This window comes from Myotis daubentonii, chromosome X (genome assembly GCF_963259705.1).
Source record: "Myotis daubentonii chromosome X, mMyoDau2.1, whole genome shotgun sequence".
NCBI lineage: Eukaryota > Metazoa > Chordata > Mammalia > Chiroptera > Vespertilionidae > Myotis > Myotis daubentonii.
In genome coordinates this window covers 136,865,335-136,893,195 of record NC_081861.1, presented here as the reverse complement: position 1 = coordinate 136,893,195, position 27,861 = coordinate 136,865,335, and the positions used below count along the sequence as shown (strand labels likewise).

The following is a 27,861-nucleotide window of genomic DNA, read 5'->3' as shown; positions in this document are numbered from 1 at the left end:
CAATGACCCTTTCACAGGGGTCGCCTAAGACCACCGGAAAACACACATATAATCACATATTGTTTTTGTGATGAATCACTATGTTTTCATGATGTTCCATTTGTAACAATGAAGTTGGGGGTCACCACAACATGAGGAACTGTATGAAAGGGTTGCGGCATTAGGAAGGCTGAGAACCACTGCTTTAGAAGCATGATCGATGTATTCCTCACATAAACCATGAGAGGCAGTTATTGGGACCAGTTTTATAATTTGGAAACTTGGGTTTAGAGATGTTCAGAAGACTTCTCAAAAGCAACTTATCTGAGGAAGAGACACAACTCAAACTGAGATCTGTGGGAACAGAGTGTGGAATCTCAGAGGGAAGGCAGGGGAGGGTGGATGGGTGGGAAGAGATTCATCAATGAACTTGTATACAAATATGCAGAACCCATGGACACAGACAATAGGGTGCTGAAGGCCTGGGGCAGGGAGGGGGGCTGGAGGGGGTCAATGGGGGAAAAGAGGGGACATATGTAATACTTTCAACAATAAAGAATTCTTTAAAAAAAGATGTTGAAAAAAAACGCCCCCCCCCCCAAATCTGTGGGGCTGTAAATTACCTCTAACCAAATATGATTCAGAAAAACTAAACGCCACGAGGGTTCCTGCACAAGGCCTAAGAGAAACCATTCATCTCAACCAGTTTCCAGTATCTTCTAAAACTTGTAAGTCAATGACCATGAATGTCATAGAAATAGGCAAGGGGGCGGGGAGAACATGATATAAGCAAAAATGATGAAAATGACCATAATATTGATACTATGCACGTTATAATTAGTATGGGTAGGCCTCATAAAGTATAATCACTATTATTTATGTGGTCAGATGGAGTATTGGACTAGTTTAATCTCCTGTGTCCCCTCTAGCAGGTCCCCTCATGCTGCTATTATCTGTGATGTCTCTCTCTATAACGTCATTGCCTATGATGTCACTCTCCAATGCCCCTTCAGTAAACCCAGTTCAATGATGGCTGCATGAAGAGGGACATCATTGGGGGGGAGGGGCAGCATAAAGTGGGGGATCCCAGAGATGAATGAAAGACACTTCTCTTGGGAGACGAATTTTGTTTCACCATCTCTAGTGCCTCTCCATTCTGAGAGATCACTGACAACGCAATTTTATCCTTGAAAATATGACCGTGATTTTTTTTTCAGAAGAGGAAGCACTTTTATCAAATGTATTGTTTAGACACAACATGGGAGAGATGAAATCACCTTCTCTGAAAAATACAGATAACTACCGAATACAGATAAATCAACCTCCAAGGAAAATGACCAGATTCAATGGCTGTTTGACCCTCCAAGAAACATATTTTTGTTATTGCGTTTCGGAGGAAGGGCAACACCAATAGTTAACAAGAGCCAAATACATAGCTCTCCACAGTCAGTGTGATGGCTTCATGTCAGGTCTTACCCTATGGTCACTTCCAAGGACTCGGAGGAGGCACCTTTAGCTGTCAGATATAGCATTATTCAAATCTGCTCAGACTTATTCAAAAGAAATCTAAATAAAATATCCCCTCCCGGGTCAGCGGCACAATGATGAAGAATGAGAGATTTACAACTGATTTCTTCACGACTTCAAAAGAAAATCGGGTCCCGTTTCCCTTAGCAGAATGGATTTTTCCCCTTCTTGCTTTGGTATTCTGATCACGTTGTCGTATTTTCTGATTTTCCAGCTGAAAAATCTCTCGGGCAGAAATACTATTGATTGGTTTATCACTTTAGAACAGAGACATCGTGATATCATTATCTTAAATTTGATAAGTGTCTGCAAAATGACGAACTCTCATAAGAACAAAGATAATGAAAAATTTCCAAACTAAGAGGATCTATACTGAGATACTTGTCTTAACGTACATAAAGGTATTTATTTAACTTCTACCCAAACTGCAGATGTTAGAGACACTGCCTGGAACAGGAAGACCGCACGAAGCAGCGCAGTCACTGAAGGTTGATATATTTGTGATCTAAGCATATGGGTTGCCACTAATAAACTGTGAGGCCTCAACCAGGGATTGGCAAACAATGGCCCGAGGACTAAATTAGCCAGCCACCTGTTTTTATTGTTTCATTGGCACAGCCACGCCCATTTGCTTATGTATTGTCTAGGGCTGCTTTAATGCCAGGGCAGACTTAAAGAGTTCCAGCGGAAACTTTAGGGCTTGCAAAGCTGACAATATTTTTTTAATCCTCACCCGAGGATATTTTTCCATTGATTTTTAGAGAGAGTGGAAGAGAGAGGAAAGACAGAGAGAAACATCCATGTGAGAGAGACACAATGATTGGTTGCTTCCTGCACGTACCCCAACCAGGGCCCTGGCCGGGGAAGAGCCTGCAACCAAGGTACATGCCCTTGCCTGGAATCCAACCCGGGACCCTTTGGTCCTCAGGCTGATGCTCTATCCACTGAGCCAGATCGGCCAGGGTAAGTCACCAGTTTTTAGTAGTACATGGCTCTTGTACAACGTTTGTTCTCTTGCCTTTATGAATTAATCTGGGCCTCAGTTTCCCCATTTGTAATTGAGAGGTTGGGTAAGATTAAAGTCTTCAACCAAGTTTGAAGACGGGAGTCACTCGGGGAGTTTGGGGGAGATCTCAGGGCCTAAGCTTCGGCACCCCAGAGGCTATGTTCCACGGAGCTGGGCCCCTGCTCCAGGTGGCCTCTGTGCAGCCAGGGCGAGGACCACTGGACTAGACAATGACAGAGGCCCTGTGAATACACAGTATCTGCCTGCAGGAACAAACACGGAAATTCTGCCTAAATCACGCTGGCCTCCGCACTGAAGACTCACATTTGATTTATGCCATTCCAAATCTTCAACTTCAGGAGTTTCGAATCTCCAGTTTTGCACCGATGAAGCTGCAGAGCTCTGTAAACATCAACAGTTCCTTTGGAAGACAGATTTAAAACAGACTAAGAGCTTTCATGAGGAACTTTTGATCTCTGGAAATAATTCACTTTGAATATATCACAATTAAACCTATTATATATCCAATCTAAGCCACTTGGGTGAACAGCTCAGCTGCCAGCCTGTGCTCTGCAGACTTCCCACTTGGTAGAAAGCCTCAGGCCGTCTGACACAGACAGCTACACCTGCGAGGTAGACTTGAACCTGAGCTGCAATAACTAGGAAAGCTGGGGCTAGCAGATAGCATCAACTGTACCTAAATCATGTTTGGGGAAAGGATTAAAGAATATTTAATAAGCCTTTGGAGGTTTGAGTATTGCTCAAACAGCCCAAAGGATGGCATGTGCGGGCCCAGACGGCTCACGACAGGCCAGGCGCCTGGGGTGGGGGAGAAGCCTGCCACGCACAGAGCCTTGGGTGGCTGCCTGCCTGCCACTCAGGGCAGCCACAGATGGTGGGAGGGGGATTCTGCAAAGGCTGAGCTTTCTACCTTTCAAAATAGATTTGGTTTGGAGGTCACACAAACAAGTCAATGCCTAAGAGGGAAGTTGAGCAGTTGCCTTGGTGCTGCTGGCGAAAATGCTTTGGTTCAATTCAGGTTGTCAGCCTTGGCACCACTGACATTTAAGGCAAAAGGATTTTCTGCCATGGAGGACGTCCTGTGCCTTAGGGTGTTTGCAGCATCCCTGGCCATGACTCACTAGATGCCAGTATCAGCCCTCTTGACCCCCAGCTTGTGGTAACAAGGCAATCATGCCTTGACTTACGAGTGTCCCAACTAACGAGTTTTTCGAGATACAAGCCATCTCTCGGCCAATTTTTTGCTTTGAGTTGTGAGCTAAAATTCGGGTGACGAGCCAGCTTCAGATACCCAGCGCTAGTTGGCGCAGCGAACGTCACAGTGAATGCAACAACATCAGCCCAGCATCACGTGTCTCACTCGTTCACTGTTGATTTGACATACGAGTAATTTGAGTTACGAGCTCCATCACAGAATGAATTAAACTTGTAAGTCAAGGCCCCACTGTATTGCTAAGTTGACTCTAAGGCAATGGTTCTCAACCTTCTGGCCCTTTAAATACAGTTCCTCATGTTGTGACCCAACCATAAAATTATTTTCATTGCTACTGCATAACTGTAATGTTGCTACTGTTATGCATCGTCATGTAAATATCTGATATGCAGGATGGTCTTAGGCGACCTCTGTGAAAGGGTCGTTCGACCGCCAAAGGGGTCGCGACCCACAGGTTGAGAACCACTGCTCTAAGGTCTTCATGATTTCTCATCATCCTGCCTCAAAATGGAATTAAAGATAACTGCACTGAAACACAGGGAACAAAACTACATACACAAAAAGTGTGCGTGCGCGGGCGGGGATCAGCGTGTATGCATATGTATACAGTATTATTTTGTTCTACCTCTTGTGAATGGCAAATAGTTCACCATCCCTACCTGAACTTAAAGTTTTAAAAAAGTCAAATGGTCTTTATTTGTAATCAGTGGGGAGCAATTTGTAGACTCAAAAATGAATGCAGAGACTTGAAAGGCAATAGTTTGCTTGCTTATGTATTCAAAATTCCAAAGAATGGCTGGTGGACTACGGTTTTCCTTTTTTTATCTGATGGACAAATTCTACTGACATAATAGAGACCATTATCTGAGTAAATTATTATGAGCTGTTTCATTTGTTTCAACAAGTATTTACTGCTGATAAAATACCTTGTCGTTTAAAAAAAAATGTTCCAGTCACTGAAAATGAGTAATCAGATACAAAAGAACATAAAATACACTCAGGGGCTTGAGAAATGGACAAATGATTGGGGCAGGGAGGCTTGTGCCCAAAGAGTGTTTCTAACATAATATGGAATGGAATGGAATGATAAGAGTGGTAACAATGATAGGGAATGTATGAGATTAGAGCATTTTATGGAAAGCTATGCTAGGGTAGCTTCAGTGAGTCAAGAGTTGGACCTGTTAAGAACAATCTGGCCCTGGCCGGTGTGGCTCAGTTAGTTGGAGCATTGTCTCATGCACTAAGAACAGTCTGGAGTTAAAAGAGGAGGGGATGGAAGGATTGAGAAGGGAGGTTATTCACTTTTATTTGTATAAACTTTGGATCGTCTGACTTTTGGATCGTCTGACTTCTTAGAAGAATCTATATTGTCTTTATAATTGCAGAAAAGGCTTCCAATTTGGAATAGAGAGGGGAAGAGATGGAAGCCCTCAGGGAATAAAACAATAATGGGGAGCCCTAACCGGTTTGGCTCAGTGGATAGAACGTCGGCCTGCGGACTGAGAGATCCCGGGTTCGATTCCGGCCAAGGGCATGTACCTTGGCTGCGGGCACATCCCCAGTAGGAGGTGTGCAGGAGGCAGCTGATCGATGTTTCTCTCCATCGATGTTTCTAATTCTCTATCCCTCTCCTTTCCTCTCTGTGAAAAATCAATAAAATATATTTTTTTAAAAAAAAAGTAGTAATGGGGAGAAGACCCACTATCTTTTGTCCAAGGCTTCCCAAGGGTCAAGCATCGCAGGGTTGGATCCTAAATGATCGCCTCTGCTATACCAATGAGGAAACAGGGCTTAGAGAAGTCCGTTTTGTTTTTCCCTCCACCTAAATTCATGCAATTCTACAATGGCAAGGCCAGGGTGCAAGTTGAACTCCGACGCCAAACCCGCCTCAGAACTGCTGACCCAGAAACTGCATTTGAACAAGACCCCTGAGTGGTCCCTGTCTGCATTTATGTTTGAGACCTTCTGGTCGAAGAAACTCATGTATCTTGTAACATAGAAACGACACCCGAAATCTATATGATCATGTCCAGCAATGTCACCCCAATAAATGTCATTAAAATAAATAAATACATAAATAAACTCATTTAAACCTACAATTCTCACTGATAAGCAATCCTAGAAAGAAGGATGGGTAACAGACAGAAGGCTTTGCTATTGACTAACACGTGGTGACCATTTTTGTGTTTTTTTGTTTTTTTAATATATTTTATTGATTTTTTACAGAGAGGAAGGGAGAAGGATAGAGAGTTAGAAACATCGATGAGAGAGAAACATCCATCAGCTGCCTCCTGCACACTCCCTACTGGGGATGTGCCTGCAACCCAGGTACATGCCCTTGACCGGAATCGAACCCGGGACCTCTCAGTCCACAGGCCGACGCTCTATCCACTGAGCCAAACCGGTCAGGGCATGGTGACCATTTTTATTTGCATCCACGCTTTGCCAAAAAGTAACTAAATAGGAATAAGAACTCATTGAGGTCTCTTGAGAGATTTGAAATGTCAAACTCATAGACCAAGACTCTAAATTTTCCTTTTTAACCAGGGCAAATAAATAATCACATTTCAAGTGATGAAATAAATTTAAGGATCATCAGAGATTCATTCATTCATTCCTTCATTTAACATTACTCTAAGTCAATAAAAATTATTCCACGTGGATTCCCATACTTCAACTTTGTATTTTTACTTCTTTGTTTGTATTAGAACTGAAAACAGTTTATCTTCAATCATAACCACCACTTTAAAGGAAACTTCTTTGCTCAGTCCAGGGAGCTCTGGTGTCAAAAGCTAATATGAAAATATTTTGTCTCTCCATCACCCAAGCTCTTACTACTTCTTGCTAATTTTTTGAAGTGTGGCACATTTGAATCACAGTTCCTTCTACCTTAATCACAGGTGATGATTCGTTAGGGGCAAGATGGGGTCCCTGGATCCGAGCTCCCAAGCTTCAATGATTCTAACCATAGTTAAGCTACTTAATTTCCTGTGGCCTCATGTTCTGCATGGGTAAGAGGTCCCTATTTACTGCGCTTCTCCCACCCACTAGACGTTGGGCTAGACACTTGGACCTATATATTATCTCATTTAATCCTCCCAAGATCCCTAATGAGCAGGTATTACCATGCTCCTATTTTTGCAGGGGACACACAGTTGTCCCAAGGATCAAATAATACTTGAAAGTGCTTTGCAAACTGTCAATCTGGAGATTTACAAATGTTAGTTATTACTCTTGGTAATAGCTGGTTCTTGGTGTTGAATCCGCAAATACCCCTGAACCACACCTCAAAACAACTTCAAGCGGCATCTTGAAAGATAACTCCTCCTCCCTCTACTACCACCAGCCCTGGCCTGCAAGACTTTCTGCTAGAAGTACGGAGCAGCATGAAATGTTCCCAGATGAATTTCCAGAATAAAAGAGAAACTGGAGCCATTCCACTTAAAGAGCTGAACATTATAAATGGGTAAGACCATTGTTTGCTGGGACCATCTAGCCCAGTGGTTCTCAACCTGTGGGTCACGACCCCTTTGGCGGTCGAACGACCCTTTCACAGGGGTCGCCTAAGACCATCCTGCCTATCAGATATTTACATTATGATTCATAACAGTAGCAACATTACAGTTATGAAGTAGCAACGAAAATAATTTGATGGTTGGGTCACAACATGAGGAACTGTATTTAAAGGGCCAGAAGGTTGAGAGCCACTGACCTAGCCCTTGATTCAGCAATCCAGGGGCAAGGAAAGCATCTCCCTCCAAGCTTCTTTGGTGGGGTTTGGATGAGTTCCTTATGCCTCCTACATCTTCCAGAAGCTATAGGTCATAGCAAGCATGAGTCTGAAAGCCGGCTCATTTCACTCAGGGGTCAAAGGAGGAGGAAATGAACCTCTCGTATCAGGCCAGGCTATTCATCCTAACACCTAAGTTTGGAAAAATTCCATCACAGACAAAGCACGCCCACCAGCTGGCTTGGCAACACAATGGCACTTCCTCAAGTTGCCGCTCACAACATCTTCCTAGACACGGGTCCTTGCAGGCTGGAAATGCCATCAGTGCTTCTGAGCCTGGGCATTTACCTGACCTATCGACCCTGGTCAGGAAGGAAACAGAGACCCGAGGAAAGCACGTGAGGAGAGCGAACAGTCCAGCCCGGAACAGTAGACCTTTAATAAGAAAGGGTCTGGCCCCGATCTCATCATGGATTGGAACCCTCCTGCGTTCCCTTACCTGCCACTCCCAAGGCATGCACAGGGTGAGTGCCACTGCGTGTCCTCTCTGAACACAGCTTTGCACTGAAATCAGTTTTTCACTTCAGCTTTCAGAATTAGGTGATTTACACCTAAGTTAGCAATTTTTACTATTATTCATATTTAAAACTATCTCATGGAGTGTGTTCCACAGACCTCTTTCATAGCCCGTTTTTCTTATCAGAAGTTCTAATTACGTCTAGACCATGGAAGCAATGACTTATCATTGTTATTCATTTCTGCATTCCCCGAGTTCACCCAGGGCTGATCTCATTAGCTACACACAAATACTCCTTGTGGCCGTGGTCGGCAAACCGTGGCTCGCGAGCCACCTGCGGCTCTTTGGCCCCTTGAGTGTGGCTCTTCCACAAAATACCACGTGCGGGCATGCACGTAAAATGTGATTGAAACTTTATGGCCCATGCACAGAAGTCGGTATTTTGTGGAAGAGCCACACTGAAGGGGCCAAAGAGCCGCAGGTGGCTCTCGAGCTACGGTTTGCCGACCACAGCCTTGGGGGAATAAATAAGGGTTCTTTCCACTTTTTTGTTAAGGAGGGTTGGATAAGGCAGATGGCGGGAAATTGTTGATGTATAAAGGCACAAAGGGGATAGAAGCTTTCATGCTTTCCATACCGTTTCGGTAATAAGAACCTAGTCTATCCCAATGTGAATAAAAACCATTATTTTCCTGATTTCTCCCGCAATAAGTAGTAAAGGAGTAGAAGGGAGGAGACAGATGATAATACTGCTGTTCTATGTATTCTGTCCCAATGCACAGAAAAGAGCATGGAGATCCAAACACCCCAGGCCACTACGGGGGGGGGGGTGAGGGCGCTGGACACCTGCTCCCTCTGCAAGCTCCTTCACTTCAGAGCTCTCCTCCTCCCCTAGTCCTAACCAATACTGAAACCCTCCTTTCCTTCTCCCTGTTCTGCAGAAGACAGCTGCCAACACACAGCCCAAGGCCAGCTTGGTCCACTCTCCACTCCTACACCAAGGCGATCTCCGTCCAAAAGGAAAGCTGACCAACTGAGTTTGTGATTGGGCCAGCCTGCCTGTGCACAATGTCACCTCTATTTGTCACCTCTGTCTGTGCCTGAATGTGACAGTCATGGCAGAAACCCAGACGCCAGCTTCTCTCTCCTCCATCAACACCCGTGGCATTGATTCCATCCGATAAACCAAGAACATGAAAGGCTAGCTCATCCTCCAGGAACTTCAAAATGGTGCTTGTTTGTAAAGCCATTTCTTTAGTCCACCACTCACTGCTTCTTAAAAGTCCATTTTACTACTTAGCTTGGTAAGAAAGAAGGGCGAATCAAAGTTCCCACCCAATTATAATTCCCCTGAGGGTTGTTCAAAGTTTTCCATGTCAGTCAGAAACACTAATTGACCACATAACAAGTGAGTATTTTATGATACTGTCAGGATTTTCATGATTGGATCATACAAAGTAAGTCTTTATTATAACAGTAAATGCCCGAATATAATAATACCCCGTGTTCATGGAACACTTACTATGTGCCAATCACTATGCTAGACACTTTACAAGCATTTTCCTTTTTGATGAGAAATATAAAATGTCTTTTCCTCTGTCAGCTTAAAATCTATCCTAATGGGCGTTGAAACACCTTAAGAGTTATACCCAAAAGTCAAAAACATAAATTGAATAAGTTTGAATTGGATTTTGTAAATGCAGTTTTTATCTGATTTTTCCAGAATGGTTATGTCGCATACTGAAATAAATCAAATCTTTAGCCACATTCACTTTCTCAGGCCACTCATCTCCTCTTTATTATTTACCTAGCCAGTGTCGAAAAATGTACCATTCTTTCCAAGGATAACCTCATTTATGGTTTGTCGATGACATAGGATAAAAGAAACTTTTGAATATCTCAGCCTTGAAAAAGAAAATATTTAGTTAATGTAATCTCAGCAAGTTGTACTCGCTTTACCTTTGTAACTGGTCAAGATAAAGTGCATTCTTTCAAAACTTTTCAACTTAAGTTCAAATACCGCACACAGATACTCCTCACTCGTGTTTACTCACTTTATATATTAAATGAAATTTAATAGCTATGTGTATGTTAAGACATTGGGGGGGGGGGGAAATACCCTAGGAAGGAAAGTAGTGAGTACATTTAAGCTGCAATTACGATTCATTTGTTTTCCTTAGCTCCTGGCAACATGAGATCTCTACACTGGCTCAACTATAGAAAACATCAGCATGGGATATAAGGCCTTTCTTTCTTCTTTCTTTCTTTCTTTCTTTCTTTCTTTCTTTCTTTCTTTCTCTCTTTCTCTCTTTCTTTCTTTCTCTCTTTCTCTTTCTTTCTTTCCTTCCTTCCTTCCTTCCTTCCTTCCTTCCTTCCTTCCTTCTCTCTCTCTCTCTCTCTCTCTCTCTCTCTCTCTCTCTCTCTCTCTCCTTCCTTCCTTCCTTCCTTCCTTCCTTCCTTCTCTCTCTCTCTCTCTCTCTCTCTCTCTCTCTCTCTCTCCTTCCTTCCTTTTCCCTCTCTCTCTCGCTTTCCTTCCTTCCTTCCTTCCTTCCTTCCTTCCTTCCTTCCTTCCTTCCTTCCTTCCTTCCTTCCTTCCTTTTTTTTCTTTTTTGATAGTTCTGGAAGCATAATCCTATAGCCACGATGGTGGCCTAGAGCCAAGCCGGGTGTGTGTTTAAAATCACCTGAAATCACTGGATTTAGTCTCAAAACCTCAAAAGAAGCATCAGAAATGACTGGATCGCTCAAAAGGCAATGGTGTCCGAGCTGGCACGGTTGGCTGCCATAGGAAGTAGCCAAAGAGACACAGAACAAAGCGGGCAGCAGAGGAACTGTGTTCTAGTCCTCGTTCCAATCATCTCACTATTGATTTGGGGAGCTCCTTTTTACCACGCAGCCTCAATGTCCTCATCTGCACAGCAGGGATGAAACACCATGAACTCCAAGATTGTTTCTGGCTCGAAATGTTGCTTAAGTTTGTAGTAGGCGTTCGGAGGGTGGAACAGCGTCCTCCTCATAGTGAATGAAAAAGCCAGAAAAAACAGCACGCTCCGTCGCCAGAGTGTTGCTGCCCTAGGGAAGCAGGGGCAGAACTGCATGTATGCCTGGGGCCAACCAGCAATGACACCTCCTATTTCTTCTTCGTCTTCATGGGCAAGACATTGAATCGCACACCCTTGCATGTTTCTGCTGACAGTGGGGTGGGTTTTGACCTATGATACTACTTCACTTTGCCAATTAAAAAAGAGAACACACAATCTAGAGTAGTGTGAAGGTCTTTCCCATCCTTCTTCTGTGTGCGCAGTAATCCTAATCTTTCTTATATCTTCATCTGACCTTCAGAATATACTGATAGACACTAGCCTCTCTCAAAAACAGAGTTATTTCAGTGCCACCCTATTAGCGAAGAGGGCAAATGCCCCAAACCCTTAACCTGGCATTCAAAGACTTGCAAAATCGTCTCCTAACATGACTCTTCTAACGTTCTCTCTCAGGGCCCCTCCATCAGCACCCTGTGCTCTAGCCAGCATTGTCTAGAATCCCTAAACAGTCTTGCAGATTCCTGCCAACAGGTCTCTGCTGGCCTCACTCCTAAAGAATGCCTCACTCTCCTTTGATGCATAATCCACCGATCTGTCATGGCAGCTAAACCCCACCACCCTGAAGCAAGGTTTCTTGTCTACTCAAAACCAGAATCATCTTTCCTTCCTCTGAACCCCGAAACACTCCCAACCCATCAATTCTGCATGTCCGTCAACAAGTGTTTATTCCTTGTTGGGCCTCTGCCCTTTGCCAGGTGCTTTGGAAACAAAACTACAAAACACGTGAAAGCAACAACACGAACCCTTATCTCACACTCAGATAATACAAGCAGCGGTTAAAAAAGTAATTGGCAGGTGGTCTCCCTCCAAAGTCCACATCTTCACCATCACACTGGACCCCCTGGTTGCTGACATATATGGTAATGTTCGAACGCATACTGCAGGCTTCCTCTGTGACGGGCCCAATGCTGAGGGTTCACATGAAATATTTTATTTTGTTCTCCCAAGTTTCTATGCAAGTAAGTACGTGATTGGCCGTGTTTTACAGATGAGTGTAACGCAGCACAGGAACTGTAAGCGACACGCCCGAGAATTACATTTGTTTCCACATCCACATGACTAAAAGGTACCTTCTGAACTTGTCTGTGCATTTTTCCAGAACTCTCTGAGCTTATCAAAAATGATTCCAATAATAATAAATCATCAGACAATAATACGTTCCTCTCCTCTGGTGAAGGAGGGGAGAGAGGGCTCACGAGAAGGGAAAAGACAGGTGAGAAGGAGAGAGGAAGGATGTGGTCTTGAGCTTCCTGTAAAAAACATATCCCTGGAGATGTTTTCTTTTACTCTGTATATCATAAATAATTTTGTACAAAAGTAAGAAACTTAAAATATAGGTTTAACATATATTACAAATATTTGGAAACTATTTTCTTTCCTTTTTAAAAAATATATTTTTATTGTTTTCAGAGAGGAAGGGAGAGGGAGAGAGATAGAAACATCAATCATGAGAATCATCGATCGGCTGCCTCCTGTGTGCCCCCTACTGGGGATCGAGCCTGCAACCTGGGCATGTGCCCTGACCTGGAATCAAACCCTGACCTCCTTCATAGGTCGATGCCCAACCATCTGGCTGGGCTGGAAACAATATTTTCATCACATGGGAACTTTAAAAAACATACAGTGCAGATGAAAGAATTGTTCCTGTGAAATGAGCACAAGCAGAACCGCATTGTGAAGGGGCCAGTTAGAATTGGTGAGACCCCATATAAAGCAAACACTTTAGGAGACCTATGACTAAGTGATTTACACATTCCAATGGCATCATGTGGCGAAACATACTAAGGTATACCTATCTATATTTTAGATTAATATCTAGCCTGGAATTATTGTGAACTAGTTTGAAAAAAAATATAGGATTACATGAAGGAATGTAATATGTGATAAAAGTGAAAAAGAATGACTAATACCAGAGAATGTATAGATAGCTAGTAATTTGACACTGTTTTTTAATAAAAGGCTTGGGAATGGTAGGTGTCATGGTCCCTTTTCTGGGAAGCCTTCTCCATCTGTCAGATCTGGAGTTGGTGTCCTTGCTTAGGGTATGGTGCGCCTACCTACACCACCAACAGGGAAAATAATTACCTACTGCAATTCTGTACTAGACGATAAGCTCCATGAAGGAGGGGAACTGTGTCTGCTTCTACTGCCTTCAGTTATTAAGCATACTAGAGGCCCGGTGCATGGATTCGTGCACCGGTGGGGTCCCTCGGCCTGGCCTGTGGGGACTGGGCTGAAACTGGCTCTCCGACATCCCCCAAGGAGTTCCGGATTGTGAGACCTCTCCTGCAGGCCCAGCCCCCAGGACCTGGATGCCCACCAGCTCCCTCCTCCCTCCTCTCTGGGTCTGGGGTGTGGGTGAAGCAGATTCGGGGCCAACAGTGCCCCATCAGCAACCTAACCCACAGATGATTCCACAAGGGAATCAGGCTCCCTCCTCTACTGGTCAGAGTGTCTGCCCCCTGGTGGTCATTGCGTGTCATAGCTACCGGGCAAATGGTGGAACAGTCGGACAGTCGCTTAGGCATATATATATATTTTCATGATCTCAAAAAAACCTATATGCCAGATATGGTTGTTGGGAGGATAAATGAAACAATAGGTATAATGGGACTACCAAGTGTCCATCCTATATCAGCATGAAACAAATGTGAATTCTACAATTATTTGAGATAGCTTTATCCAAATTCACACCATTAAATTTAAGCCAACAAAATGCAACATAGACCAAAATAATGGTTCACATCCAATTGGATAAAATATAATGTCTGGCTCCACTCTTATTTAGAAATTATCTTACAGATGCTTTGTCAAATATCTGAATGAATATCTGCAATGTCATTATGAATTTAATTTCAACTTCCATGTAGGGCTAACAGTTGATGATTAATGAAGCAGCTGACAAATATTTATTGAGAATTATCTACAAGACCCTGTGTTCAGTCTTAGGTGAGTGATGAGAGTGTGAGCCAAAGGTCTCTGCCTCACCTAAGGTGATTAAATCCTTGAAAGAGGAACCAAGATGGCGGCGATATAGGCAGACGTGTCCCAGGTCGTGTCCCGGAGCAAATGGAAGCTGAAGCTAGTAACACTCACACCGAATTGGCGAAATTGCTCAGCTGGTGAGAGGGTTTGCAGCCGGGAAGAGCAGAACTCCCCTGGAAAGGTAAAAAAAAAACCAGGGATTTGGGCAGGAAAGTTTGCCTGACCTCTGAGCCCAGAGAGTCGGAGGGAGACCGCGTGGCAGACAGCCGCGTCCTTTGGGACAGGCACAGCCCCTGACGGGGGAAAGGAGAACTGCGGGATTCCTGGCGCCGCCAGGGAAATTGAGAGCTGGGTTCTGTGATCACGGAGGACTGAGCCTAAAGGGGGCAGCCTGAAGAGCTGACCTGACCATACAGTCCCGGTAAGAGAAGAAGCTTACAGAAACCAAGCCTTCCCCGTTTCCGCGGCCGGCATTTGTTTGTTTGTTTTCACTGAATCCTGTTCATGGGACATTTCGGATACAGACACTCACCTGTGCTGAAGAGAGGGAGAGTGTGCTGAGGAGTGGAATCTGGGGAGAGACTGGGGAAAGAGGGGGAGCCGGGAGAGGTGGTAGTGAATTGAGTGCTGAGACACCCCTGAGGCCAGGACTGGGGCAGCCACCCGCTCCTGAGAGTGAGTCTCCTCCGCCCAGCCCCCAGGCAAGGAGCACAGCCACACCCAGATTCCACCCTGAACGAGATCAAGGATTAAGATAACCTGATCAGTCCCTGGGAGTTAACAGGGTCTGGCCTATAGGGGGATTTTCAATCCCAGCAACAACATAGCGCCGGTAACTAACTACTACGCAGTCAGCTCTGGGCAGTGAACTTCCACTCGACAGAGAGGCCCTATAGCCTCAGAGGCCAACCCCAGAACACTGCCACCCAGAGGCTGACCCACAAACTGACTCTTTGCTAAACACAAAATAAGGCAGTCTGGGAAATAAATGCGGCATGCTTTAAAATAAGGACTGTGGTTTACAACACAGAGGAACAGTATATCGCAGGGAATCTCAACACTCTCCTGAATACCTGGAAGGTCCAAGGCGAGCCACACTGAAGAATAGAAGAAACGAAGGACATTCACTACTGCAATTTTTTTTTCTTTTTTCACTTTTTAACTAAGAAACCAATTTTTTTTATTTTTTTTTCTGTTCTTTTTTTTTTTTTTTCTTCTTTTTCCATCACCTGATTTTACCCTTTTAATTACTACCTTCTTATTTTTAACCAGTATTATTACTGCTACCATTTTACCATTTTTTAAAGTGCCATTTTATTTTTTCTTTATTTTATTTTGGGATTAGTGTTCACCATTCTATTTTCATCGTTATATTATTGGTTGTTTCTAGTTTGCATTCATATCCAGGGAGCTGTTGCTGGAATTTGTTGGGATTAATGGCTGTTCTATAGGAGTATTCTCCTCATATAAAAAGTCTCTTCCCCTCTTCCACTTCATTCTCTCTTTTCGCTCTTTTTTTTTTTCTTTTCTTTTCTCGCTTTTATTTTCCCCCTTCCTTTTTCCCAATTTCATTTTTGCACTCCCTTTTTTTGGTCCCTACTTTTCTTTTCCTTTCTCTCTTTTATCTTTTTCTCTTCCGTCTTCCTTATCCCCTAATTCTCTTAATTCAGGTGGTCACCTTTACTTGGGGTTATTAATATCGTAAATATATTTGTGTATACTGCCTGGTACGTGGTGCCTTGTTGTGTTGTATTTTGTGCCTTTAAATCAACGCAGCAGATCCAAGCAACAGCAACCTCCTGAGCACCACATCCTCTGCTGAGGAACAGCAGCTGTACGTGAAACCTCGCCCCACCAGCCAGAAGAGCCACCACAGCTGTGAACAGCACCCACCAGAGGAGCTGCTGACAACTGAAGAGCAGCTGCTACCGCAACCGCCCGAAGAGCAACCACAGACCAAGGAGTCACTGCCACCAAGGGAGCAACCACTGAACAACTCAACGTCTAGATATGTCATTGAGATCAAACATGGGTAGACAAAGAAACCCCCAAAGGAAAGAGAAGGAGGACTCTCCAGAAAAGCAGCTAAGTAATACAGAGGCATGCAACATGACAGATAAAGAATTCAGAATAAGGATCCTAGAGTGCATAAACCGGATGGAGGAAAAAATCGACAACCTCTTCAAGAAGCAAGAAGAAACAGATGAAAAAATCGATAACATATGGAAGAAGCTAGAAGAAACAGATGAAAAAATCGATAACATATGGAAGAAGCTAGAAGAAACAGATGAAAAAATCAACAACCTAAGTAAGACCCAAGAGGAAATGAAGAGTGATATAGCTGCAATGAAAAACTCCATTGAAAGTATCAACAGTAGACTAGGAGAAGCAGAGGACCGAATAAGTGAATTAGAAGACAAGGAAGCAAAACACACCCAAAATGTACTGCAATTGGAGAAAAAAATTAAAAGACAGGAGGAGAGCCTAAGGGAGCTTTGGGACAACATGAAACGAAACAACATACGAATAATAGGAGTACCAGAACAACAGAAGGATGAACAAGGATTAGAAAACCTACTCGAAGAAATAATATCAGAAAACTTTCCTGAGGTGGGGAAGAAAAAAGTCACACAAGCCCAGAGAGTCCCAAACAAGGTGAACCCGAAAAGACCCACACCAAGACACATCATAATCACCATGGCAAATGTTCAGGACAAAGAGAGAATCTTACAGGCTGCAAGAGAGAGACGGAAAGTTACATACAAGGGATCTCCCATTAGATTGTCAAATGACTTCTCAACAGAAACACATCAGGCAAGAAAAGAATGGACTGAAATTTACAAAGTGATGCAAAGCAAAGGACTGAATCCAAGAATACTCTATCCAGCAAGGCTATCATTCAAACTTGAAGGGGAAATAAGAAGCTTCACAGACAAAAAAAGGCTAAGGGAGTTTGTCACCACCAAGCCAGCATTGCAAGGAATGCTAAAGGGACTGATATAAAAATAAGAAATAAAAAGTTCAGAAAGAAAACAGCCACACAAAAAAAGAAATGGCTACAAACAAGTACCTTTCAATAATAACTTTAAACGTAAACGGACTAAATGCTCCAACCAAAAGACATCGAGTGGCTGAATGGATAAAAAAACATGACCCATACATCTGCTGTCTACAAGAAACCCACCTCATTAGAAGGGACTCACACAGACTGAAAGTGAAAGGATGGAAAAATATCTTTCAGGCAAATGGAAAGGAAAAGAAAGCTGGGGTAGCAATACTTATATCGGACAAAATAGACCTCAAAGTGAAGGCCTTAACAAGAGATAAGGAAGGCCACTTCATAATACTAAAGGGATCAATACAACAAGAAGATATAACCCTGGTAAACATATATGCACCCAATGTAGGAGCACCCAAATTCATAAAAAAACTCCTGGAAAATATCAAAGGAGAGATCGACAACAATACAATCATAGTAGGGGACTTTAATACACCATTGACAGCACTGGATAAGTCCTATAGACAAACAACCAGCAAAGATATAGCAATCCTAAATGATTCACTAGATCAGATGGACTTAATAGACATCTTCAGAACGCTTCACCCCAAAGCCAGAGAATATACGTTCTTTTCAGGTGCTCATGGGACACATTCAAAAATAGACCACATACTGGGTCACAAGCAAAGTATCCCCAAATTCAAGAAGATTGAAATCATAAAAAGCGTCTTCGCAGACCACGATGGCATAATATTAGAAATAAACTACAATAAAAACAACCCAAAATACTCAAACACCTGGAAGCTGAATAGCATGCTATTAAATATTGATTGGGTTACCAATGAGATCAAAGAAGAAATTAAAAACATCCTGGAAACTAATGACAATGAAAACACAACAATCCAAAACCTATGGGACACATTGAAAGCAGTCCTGAGAGGGAAGTTTATAGCTCTACAGGCCTATCTCAAAAAACAAGAAAAAATGGTAGTAAATCATCTAACTCTACAACTCAAAGAATTAGAAAGAGAGCAACAAGAAAACCCCAGAGTGAGCAGAAGGAAGGAGATAATAAAGATTAGAGCAGAAATAAATGACATAGAGACAAAAAAAACAATACAGAAAATCAATGAAACCAAGAGCTGGTTCTTTGAAAGGATAAACAAGATTGATAAACCTCTAGCCAGACTCACCAAGAAGCAGAGAGAGAGGACCCAAATAAATAAAATCAGAAACGATAGAGGCGAAATAACAACAGACCCCACAGAAATACAAATGATTGTTAAAAAATACTATGGACAGCTTTACTCCAACAAACTAGACAACCTGGAGGAAATGGACAAATTCCTAGAAAAATACAACATTCCAAAACTCAATCAGGAAGAATCTAAAAATCTCAACAGGCCAATAACTACGGAAGAAATTGAAGCAGTCATCAAAAAGCTTCCATCAAACAAAAGCCCAGGACCAGATGGCTTCACAGGGGAGTTTTACCAAACATTCAAGGAAGAACTAAAACCTATCCTCCTCAGACTACTACAAAAAATTCAAGAGGAAGGAACACTTCCAAGCTCATTCTATGAAGCCAGCATCACCCTAATACCAAAACCAGGTAAAGACAACACAATGAAAGAGAATTACAGGCCAATATCCCTCATGAACATAGATGCCAAAATCCTCAACAAAATCTTAGCAAATCGGATCCAGCAGTACATCAGAAAGATCATACACCATGACCAAGTAGGATTTATCCCAGGGATGCAAGGATGGTACAATATCCGCAAATCAATAAACGTGATACATCACATAAACAAATTGAAAGAAAAAAACCACATGGTCATATCAATTGATGCAGAAAAAGCATTTGACAAAATTCAACACCCATTTTTGATAAAAACTCTCAGCAAGGTGGGAGTAGAAGGATCATACCTCAACATAATAAAAGCCATATATGACAGGCCCACAGCCAACATCATACTCAATGGACAAAAACTAACACCATTTCCCCTAAGAACAGGAACAAGACAGGGATGCCCCCTCTCACCACTCCTGTTCAACATAGTACTGGAAGTGTTAGCCATTGCAATTCGGCAAGAAGAAGAAATAAAAGGCATCCAAATTGGAAAAGAGGAAGTAAAACTGTCCTTATTTGCAGACGACATGATATTATACATACAAAACCCTAGAGATTCCATCAAAAAGCTACTAGACTTAATACATGAATTTGGCAATGTAGCAGGATACAAAATTAACCCCAAGAAATCTGAGGCATTTCTATATACCAATAGTGAACTTTCAGAAAGAGAGATTATAAAAACAATCCCATTTACCATTGCACCAAAAAAATTAAGCTACCTAGGAATAAACTTAACTAAAGAGGTAAAAGACCTCTACTCAGAAAACTACAGGACGTTGAAAAAAGACATAGAGGAAGACATAAACAGATGGAAGAACATACCGTGTTCATGGATTGGTAGAATCAACATCATTAAAATGTCCATACTACCCAAAGCAATCTATAAATTCAACGCACTTCCCATTAAAATACCAACAGCATACTTCAGAGATCTAGAACGAACTTTCCAAAAATTCATCTGGAATAAAAGAAGACCCCGAATAGCTGCAGCAATCCTGAAAAAGAACAAAGTAGGTGGGATCTCAATACCAGATATCAAGTTGTATTACAAAGCCACTGTTCTCAAAACTGCCTGGTACTGGCACAAGAATAGGCATATAGATCAATGGAATAGAATAGAGAGCCCAGAAATCGGCCCGAACCAATATGCTCAATTAATATTTGACAAAGGAGGCAAGAACATACAATGGAGCCAAGATAGTCTCTTCAATAAATGGTGTTGGGAAAATTGGACAGATATATGCAAGAAAATGAAACTAGACCACCAACTTACACCATATACAAAAATAAACTCAAAATGGATAAAGGACTTAAATGTACGACAGGATACCATAAAAATTCTAGAAGAATCCAAAGGCAAGAAAATTTCAGACATATGCCGAAGCAATTTCTTCACTGATACAGCTCCTAGGGCACTTGAAACTAAAGAAAAAATGAACAAATGGGACTACATCAAAATAAAAAGCTTCTGCACAGCAAAAGAAACCATCAACAAAACAACGAGAAAACCCACTGTGTGGGAAAACATATTTGCCAATGATATATCTGATAAGGGCCTAATCTCCAAAATTTATAGGGAACTCATACAACTTAACAAAAGGAAGATAAACAATCCAATCAAAAAATGGGCAAAGGACCTAAATAGACACCTTTCAAAAGAGGACATTCAGAAAGCCAAGAGACATATGAAAACATGCTCAAAGTCACTAATCATCCGAGAGATGCAAATCAAAACAGCAATGAGGTACCATCTCACACCTGTCAGACTGGCTATCATCAACAAATCAACAAACGACAAGTGCTGGAGAGGATGTGGAGAAAAAGGAACACTTGTGCACTGCTGGTGGGAATGCAGACTGGTGCAGCCACTATGGAAGACAGTATGGAGTTTCCTCAAAAAATTGAAAATGGAACTCCCATTTGACCCTGTGATCCCACTTCTAGGAATATATCCCAAGAAACCAGAAACACCAATCAGAAAGGATATATGCACCCCTATGTTCATAGCAGCACAATTCACCATAGCTAAGATCTGGAAACAGCCTAAGTGCCCATCAGTAGATGAATGGATTAGAAAACTGTGGTACATCTACACGATGGAATACTATGCTGCTGTAAAAAGGAAGGAACTCTTACCATTTGCAACGTCATGGATGGAACTGGAGAGCATTATGCTAAGTGAAATAAGCCAGTCAATAAAGGAAAAATACCACATGATCTCACTCATTCGTGGACAATAGAGACCATTATAAACTTTTGAACAATAATAGATACAGAGGCAGAGCTGCCTCAAACAGATTGTCAAACTGCAGCGGGAAGGCCGGGGAGGGTTGGGGGGCAGGAGGTAGTGGGGTAAGAGATCAACTAAAGGACTTGTATGCATGCATATAAGCATAACCAATGGACATAAGACACTGGGTGATAGGGGAGGCTAGGGGACTGTCTAGGGCGGGGGGATAAAATGGATACATATGTAATACCCTTTGTAATACTTTAAGCAATAAAAAAAAAAAAAATTAAAAAAAAAAAAAAAAAAGTAGTCACCAAGCCAGATTTGGCCCACAGGTTATAGTGGTCTAGGGGATCCCCCAAAAATGTATACACACACTTTGAATAATTATAAAGGCAGTGTTTGTTAAAATACATTTCTTTTTCAAAATTGAAAAAAAAAAAAAAAAATCCTTGAAAGAGACATAACATGTGTTCACTTGACTAGTTAACTGGGTGCGCACTGGAGTGACTGTTCTAAGTTAAATTGTGGCTCCCCTGATATTCACTTGCTGAAGTCCTAACCCCTAATACTTCAGAATGGGACCTTATTTAGGAATAGGTTCATTGCAGATATACTTAGATATCAGGAGGTCATACCAGAGTAGAGTAGGCCCTTAATCCAATATGACTGGTGTCCTTATAAAAAGGGGAAATTTAGACACAAAGACAAGCACACAGGGAGAATGCCAGGTGATGAGACACAGGGAGACAGCCACCTACAACCGATGGAGAAAAGTCTGGAACACATCCCTCCTTACAGTCCTCAGAAGGAATCAACCCTGCGGACACCTTGATTTTCGGACTTCTGGCCTACAGAACTGCGAGACAATACATTTCTGTCATCTAGGCCACCTAGTTTGTGGTCCTTGTTATTGCAGCCCTGGCTAATTAATACACCGATAAACACTAAATTCTTCTCACAGACGAGAATTCCTCAGCCTGGGCACTATTGATATTTGGGGCCAGATAATTCTATGTGGTGGAGATCCGACCTGCACGTTGTAAGAGGTAGCAGCATCCCTGGCTTCCGGCCACTCCCTGCACCACGCACACACCTTTCACTGGAACCTGCACTATACCTGCTGCTATTTTCAAAGAAGCAATGAGTTATAGCGTTCTGAGGAAAACTCGAAGAAAATGTCTAGCTCGGTATCCACCTATAAATTTCCCAATTGCAAACAAAGCACAAGGCTTTCCAAAGTATAGAAACTTCCAATGTGTAAATGAAACCCAAGAGTGAAATCCCAAGTCTTCACCTCCAGGTGAGAAGAGCTACACAGGAAAGCTGAGCTTCCATTGGAACCGCTATCAAACGATGACGACATTCCAATGGGATGATCCATTGAAGCAAGCATTGTACAAACACGCTCCCGCAGCCAACTTTTCGAGTCAGAATAGCAAGGCCATCGTTTGGAACTTCAGCGTCATTGACCTTGAAGTGGGGCTATGCTGAAATTGAAGGGCAAGGAAAGGTCAACCTTTCTCCATTTGTGTATTTTTATAGGTGTCACCGGAGAAAAGAAACAAGAGCTCCAACACTGTCTGTTGGAACCGGAGAAAAAGAATGACTGCATTGTCATTCCTTAAAATCTCTGGAATGCACTCTATTAAATTCTCTTATATGTGATGTGGTTCACAAAACAAACTTTTAACCCAAGTTTGCGGGACTGACAGCCTTCTCAAAATGCAATTAAAATGACAGGGAAAGGTCCACCTTATGAGATGCTCCATTTCAGAGGTTTTTCATTTGGCAGGGAGACTTTCCTCTTCTTAATCTTAGAACACAGCTCAGGAAATGCTGGGTTAACTTTCTCTTTGCTTCAATACTTTCTGCAGCGGTTCTCAACCTGTGGGTCACAACCCCTTTGGCGGTCAAATGACCCTTTCACAGGGGTCGCCTAAGACCATCCTGCAGATCAGATATTTACATGCCGATTCATTACAGTAGCAACATGACAGTTAGGAAGTAGCAACGAAAATAATTTTATGGTTGGGTCACAACATGAGGAGCTGTATTTAAAGGGCCAGAAGGTTGAGAACCACTGACTTTATGAGTGCTTTCCAGTGCACAGTCTCTGAAGTTATTGGATTACTGACATGATGCTATTTCAGATGATGTGAAAGATTTTATTTGCATGAATTCTACATGTTGGAATCTTTTATGTGTTTTCTTTTACGCCTAAAAAAAAATTGTAAAAATGTATGCCAATTCCGTATATAAATGCCTGTATACTGAGACCTAACAGGAGTAAAAAGTCCCCAAAAATTTAGTGCTGTTACAAGAAATGATCATTCTTCACAATCATAGCAGAATTCCCCTCTTCAAATAATGGACTTTTATTAACAAAAGGACAAAAACCATTTCCAACAGGGGACACACCTAAGTCCTTATATATCTGAAATCAGTAAAGCAGATCTATCATCTTATCAATGAAAGCATCCTCTTAATTTCTCTATACTTTCTCTTAGTTTTTAAATCCTCACCAGAGGACTTTTTTAAATTAATTTTTTAGAGAGAGAGGAAGGAAGAGGAGGGAAACATCAATGTGAGAGAAATATCGATCTGTTTCCCCCCAGACACACCCCGACTATGTGGATGGAACCCGAAACCTAGGTATGTGAACTCACCAGGAACCAAACCTGTAACCTTTTGGCGGATGGGATGATGCTCCAACCAACTGAGCCACCCAGCCAGGGCTTTCTCCACACTATATGTGTGTCTTCGCATCATCATAAACCCATTTCTGTATGAGACACTAAAGTCTCAGAAAACAACACTTACAGATGCATTTACTTTTCCAGACCAAAGTAATAATGAACAAAAATACACTTCCTTGGTTTTGGTCTTTTTTTGGATGCTGTTACTTTCAATAATAAAGATTTTTAAAAAATCAATGTTTATATTGTACTGAGGTTTTTAAAAAGCAAGGAAGTACTTATGTTCATAAATACGTGATAACTAAAATACCATAGACACCCAAATGCCATATATGCTTAGGATTCTTCTATTCTAACATAAGTGGCATGTTTTAGAACAGACATGCTATGCTAGCATGTTATTTGTTTAAATGCTTATAAGCTTATTTTGTGAAATGGCTGTAAATAAATGCTCATAAGTATATTTTGTTGAGCAGCTATAAATATGTGTTGGTGCACTGGGTGCTGTTTATATGCATATATTTCTGTAATTAGAAGGTAATATATACTACATCGTTAATTCTCAGGCCCTCCGGGTGACAGTATCAACAACCGTTAACCCACCAGCTTGATTAGACGAGTGTGTGGGGCTCATAATTGAAGAGTTTCATTTTCATCACATAAAGGGATAGAGCATGACAGTATCGCCTCATAAATTTGAAGATGTCATATACGTAATCAATAACTCCTCTGTGACAGCTTACAAGAGGAAAACTTGACTTCCAGGTTAAAATATCAAATCTGGAGTTGTTGCCCTAACCGGTTTGGCTCAGTGGAGAGAGCATCAGCCTGCGGACTCAAGGGTCCCAGGTTCGATTCCAGTCAAGGGCATGTACCTTGGTTGCGGGCACATCCCCAGTAGGGAGTGTGCAGGAGGCAGCTGATCGATGTTTCTAACTCTCTATCCCTCTCCCTTCCTCTCTGTAAAAAATCACTAAAATATTTTTTAAAAATCCGGAGTTGTCCACTAGCGAACATCATCATGGCATTTTAACAAATGGTCATTAAAAGGCAGTGTTGATCCAACCCAAGGGACATTTTTTTTATCATCCTAAACATTTTGTCCCCAATCAAATACGGGGGTTGGGGGACATCATCTTGGTTTCTCAAATCTGACAGCCATATCCATTTCTGAAGAATTTGCTTTAGAGGCACAATTCACACATGCATCGCCTTTGCTGTTATTAACCTTTGTCATGTTTCTGGCTGCTGCCCTGCACCGCACTAGAAACCCAGTCATATCTGTCTTCCCTTGTCTGTATCACTAAATCCGTGGGCTTAACTTCCCCTCCATGTTTAAAGATGGATTTGCACCAGTCGTCATTGGACACTTAAAGTGAGGCACGCTGCCCATTTCAGCATATCAGCTTCCGTCATCATCACAAGAAATAACCAAACCAAATCACAGATGTGGCCTGTTGATGCTAGCATCACAAAATAAACTGTGAGGTCCCGGGCAGCGCAAGCATCCACGGGCGCTGAGAAGTGATAGGAACCATTTGGGAAAGGTGACGATGTGCTCTGAGGAGTAAAGCTCTTATGATCACATGATTCATTTTTTGTTTGCTCAACAGAGCGGTGTGTGTTTTTCCCGAGAGCAAGGACTTCAATATATATTTACTTAAAGCTCTTAATGGATGCTTCCTTTCCTTTTAATTGACGTCTTGTGAACTCAAATTAGCTGGTGAGTACAGTATCTCACTATCCGAGCACACTCTCTCGGCTGAGGTTGCAATAATTAGACCCACCCGTCGTCTGAAGTTGAACAGACATCTGGAGGCCTGGCTTCTTTCCTCCCTGGTGCATTCTCTCCATATTTAGAGAGAGATTTTTTTAATTTGACGTATAGTCCTATTAATTATCATTCCCCGAGCTGCAGTTAAGTTAATAATTTCATGTTCAAAGTGAAGTTCAAACAGTCTTGCCTGTAACCTCCCCGAATAAAAAGCCTGCACGAAAAGGAATTCTTTCGTGAAACCCGAGATGGTCAGAGCGCTCTGTTCCCCAATAAGCTGGCTAGCATTTCCCCCGGGAACAGAAGGTCACATGTCCCCTCAAATCCCACCTTTGCTGCAGGCATTCCTCCTCCTAGTCTTTTGTTTGTGTGGTAACTAGATCCAGGTACAATGCGAGTGAAATTAGTTTTCCCTGAGGAGTGAGGAAAAGAAATGCCCCCAAAGTGCCCGAAGCCAGATTTTATCTGCCATTCCTTCTTGATCTCGCTCAAATCTTTCTCTGGCTCCCTCTCCCTCCGTCTCTCTGCCTGTCTGTCTCTCTCAACTGCAAGGATTGAAAATGATCCAGATTTTTCGAATTCGCCCTCACCTTGACAACGCTAACATGACAAGCAGCAGTCACCTTTTACAAGATGCCCTGATCGTGTAACATGGAGGCTGCCAAAAAAGCATGCGAAAACATGATCACAGAGGTGAAGAGAAAGCTGTCACCTGCCACGGAGCTCACAGTGAACACACTTTTTATTTCTAGGACATTTGCTGGCAGAAAGGGGTTGGCTTAAGGCGGGTCGGACTAACCTTCAATTTGTCATAGCGCTCACTCAAAGCTGCCACCTGATGATCTCGGTGCCGCCCAACCAGTTTACACAAGGCACAGATTAACTGGTCATCGGTCACACAGTACATATTCACCTTCTCATCCTCGTGCTCCAGGCACATCAGCCCCCGGATGTGCGAGTCCGGAATTGGCTCAATCAGACGGTGGCCTGTGAAGGGCTTCTTGTTTGGGTGAGTGGCTTTCAGGCACTCATCACAGTAGGACACCTCGCAAGTGACACAGGTCTTCACGGCATCCTGGGCAGGCTCCTGGTCACAGAACTGACAGAGGACCTTCTCGGCGGAGGTCATGGCGTTGGCGTCGAAGGCCCGCTCCCGGCGGGTCTCGCTGGGGGAGTTGGGCCCGCTCACCGAGGCTTTCTGGAACCTGTCGATGATGTTCTGCAGGGTGACGTTCCGCTTCAGCCCGTCTAGACCTCGCTGGCTGAGCGTGATGACATGCCGGCAGGTGGGGCACTGGAAGGCGGTGATGGACTCCACGGACTCGTTGGTGGCGCAGTGGGACACCAGGATCCGGTGGGCGCAGTTGAAGCAGAGGCTGTGGGCACAGGGCAGCAGGAGGGGGTCCTCGAAGAGCTCCAGACAAATAGGGCAGGTCAGCTCCGACTCCAGTGTTTCCATCTTCAGGCGAAGCTCTCCGGGGTCATCAGCAAATTCCACGGAAGCTGATCAGCTCTCTGCAAACAGAACGGAAGGTCTGATTAGGCGCGAGGGGTCAGCCCTGGCGGGGGACTGTCAGCTTTGAATACACCTCAATCGTAATTCCAAACAGTTCATGGATGGGTAAAGCTGTGTACATGCTAAATAACTCTTTCTGTTCACTGGGGAAATAGGATGGGGACAAACCCAAAGCCAGCATACCAGCTAACACAGTGGTTCTCAACCTCGGCTGCACATGAGAATCACCTGGGAATCTTTGTAAAATCCTGATTTCTGGGCCCCATCCTCCGGAAATTCTGTTTCTTTGTGATGGGGTGGGGCCACAACATGAGTAACAAAGAAACAGAATTTCCGGAGGATGAGGCCCGGAAATCAGGATTTTAAACAGATTCCCAGGTGATTCCCATGTGCAGCCAAGGTTGAGAACCACTGAGCTAACATTTTCTCAAAGTTCCAATCATTGAAAGTAGCAATATTTTTTCTGCGGGGGGGGGGGGGGTAGGGGGTAGTGATGGGCAATTTTGTTCTTTCAAAGGTCTCACTCCAAATTGGCAAGTGATTGAAACTGTCATTTTCATTGTTTGTCTCTCATCACAACAATCTCAGTGTCACAGCCAAGTTTTCCCTTCCGTTGAAAATTAAAATGTAGAAACATTAATTAATTAACTGCAGAGTCTTTCCTAACTTAGGGTTTAGGAACGTACATGTTCACGTGTACGTGTTTTTAAGAACTCTGTAATACCAAGTGACGCTTCAGAGAGGAGAAAGGCCCTTATTGTGGAAATGGGCATGCAATGGGTATGAAACCAAATGCACGGTTTCAGCAGAAATAATGCTTCCATCTGAGATGCCAGTTTTTAATCTATATTCCTGAGGAAAAAAAACATTGACTTCCACAAAGATGACTGTAAGAGAGGGATGCTTTGGGCGTGTGTCTGTTACTCTTC

General features: G+C 42.8%; 1 protein-coding gene across 6 annotated transcripts in view; it reads right to left on the bottom strand.

The window, feature by feature from the left end:
• Positions 1 to 27,861, bottom strand: part of MID1 (midline 1) — a 355,756-nt gene that overhangs the window by 92,841 nt on the left and 235,054 nt on the right. For 4 of the 6 annotated variants that reach the window (XM_059680037.1, XM_059680036.1, XM_059680040.1 and 1 more), the window contains exon 2: positions 26,216 to 26,931. In XM_059680037.1, coding sequence (XP_059536020.1) covers positions 26,216 to 26,875 — 660 coding nt within the window. In that variant the 5' untranslated portion in view covers positions 26,876 to 26,931. The remainder of the gene's footprint in view (positions 1 to 26,215; positions 26,932 to 27,861) is intronic. The other 2 variants (XM_059680041.1, XM_059680039.1) reach the window with 2 other exon arrangements.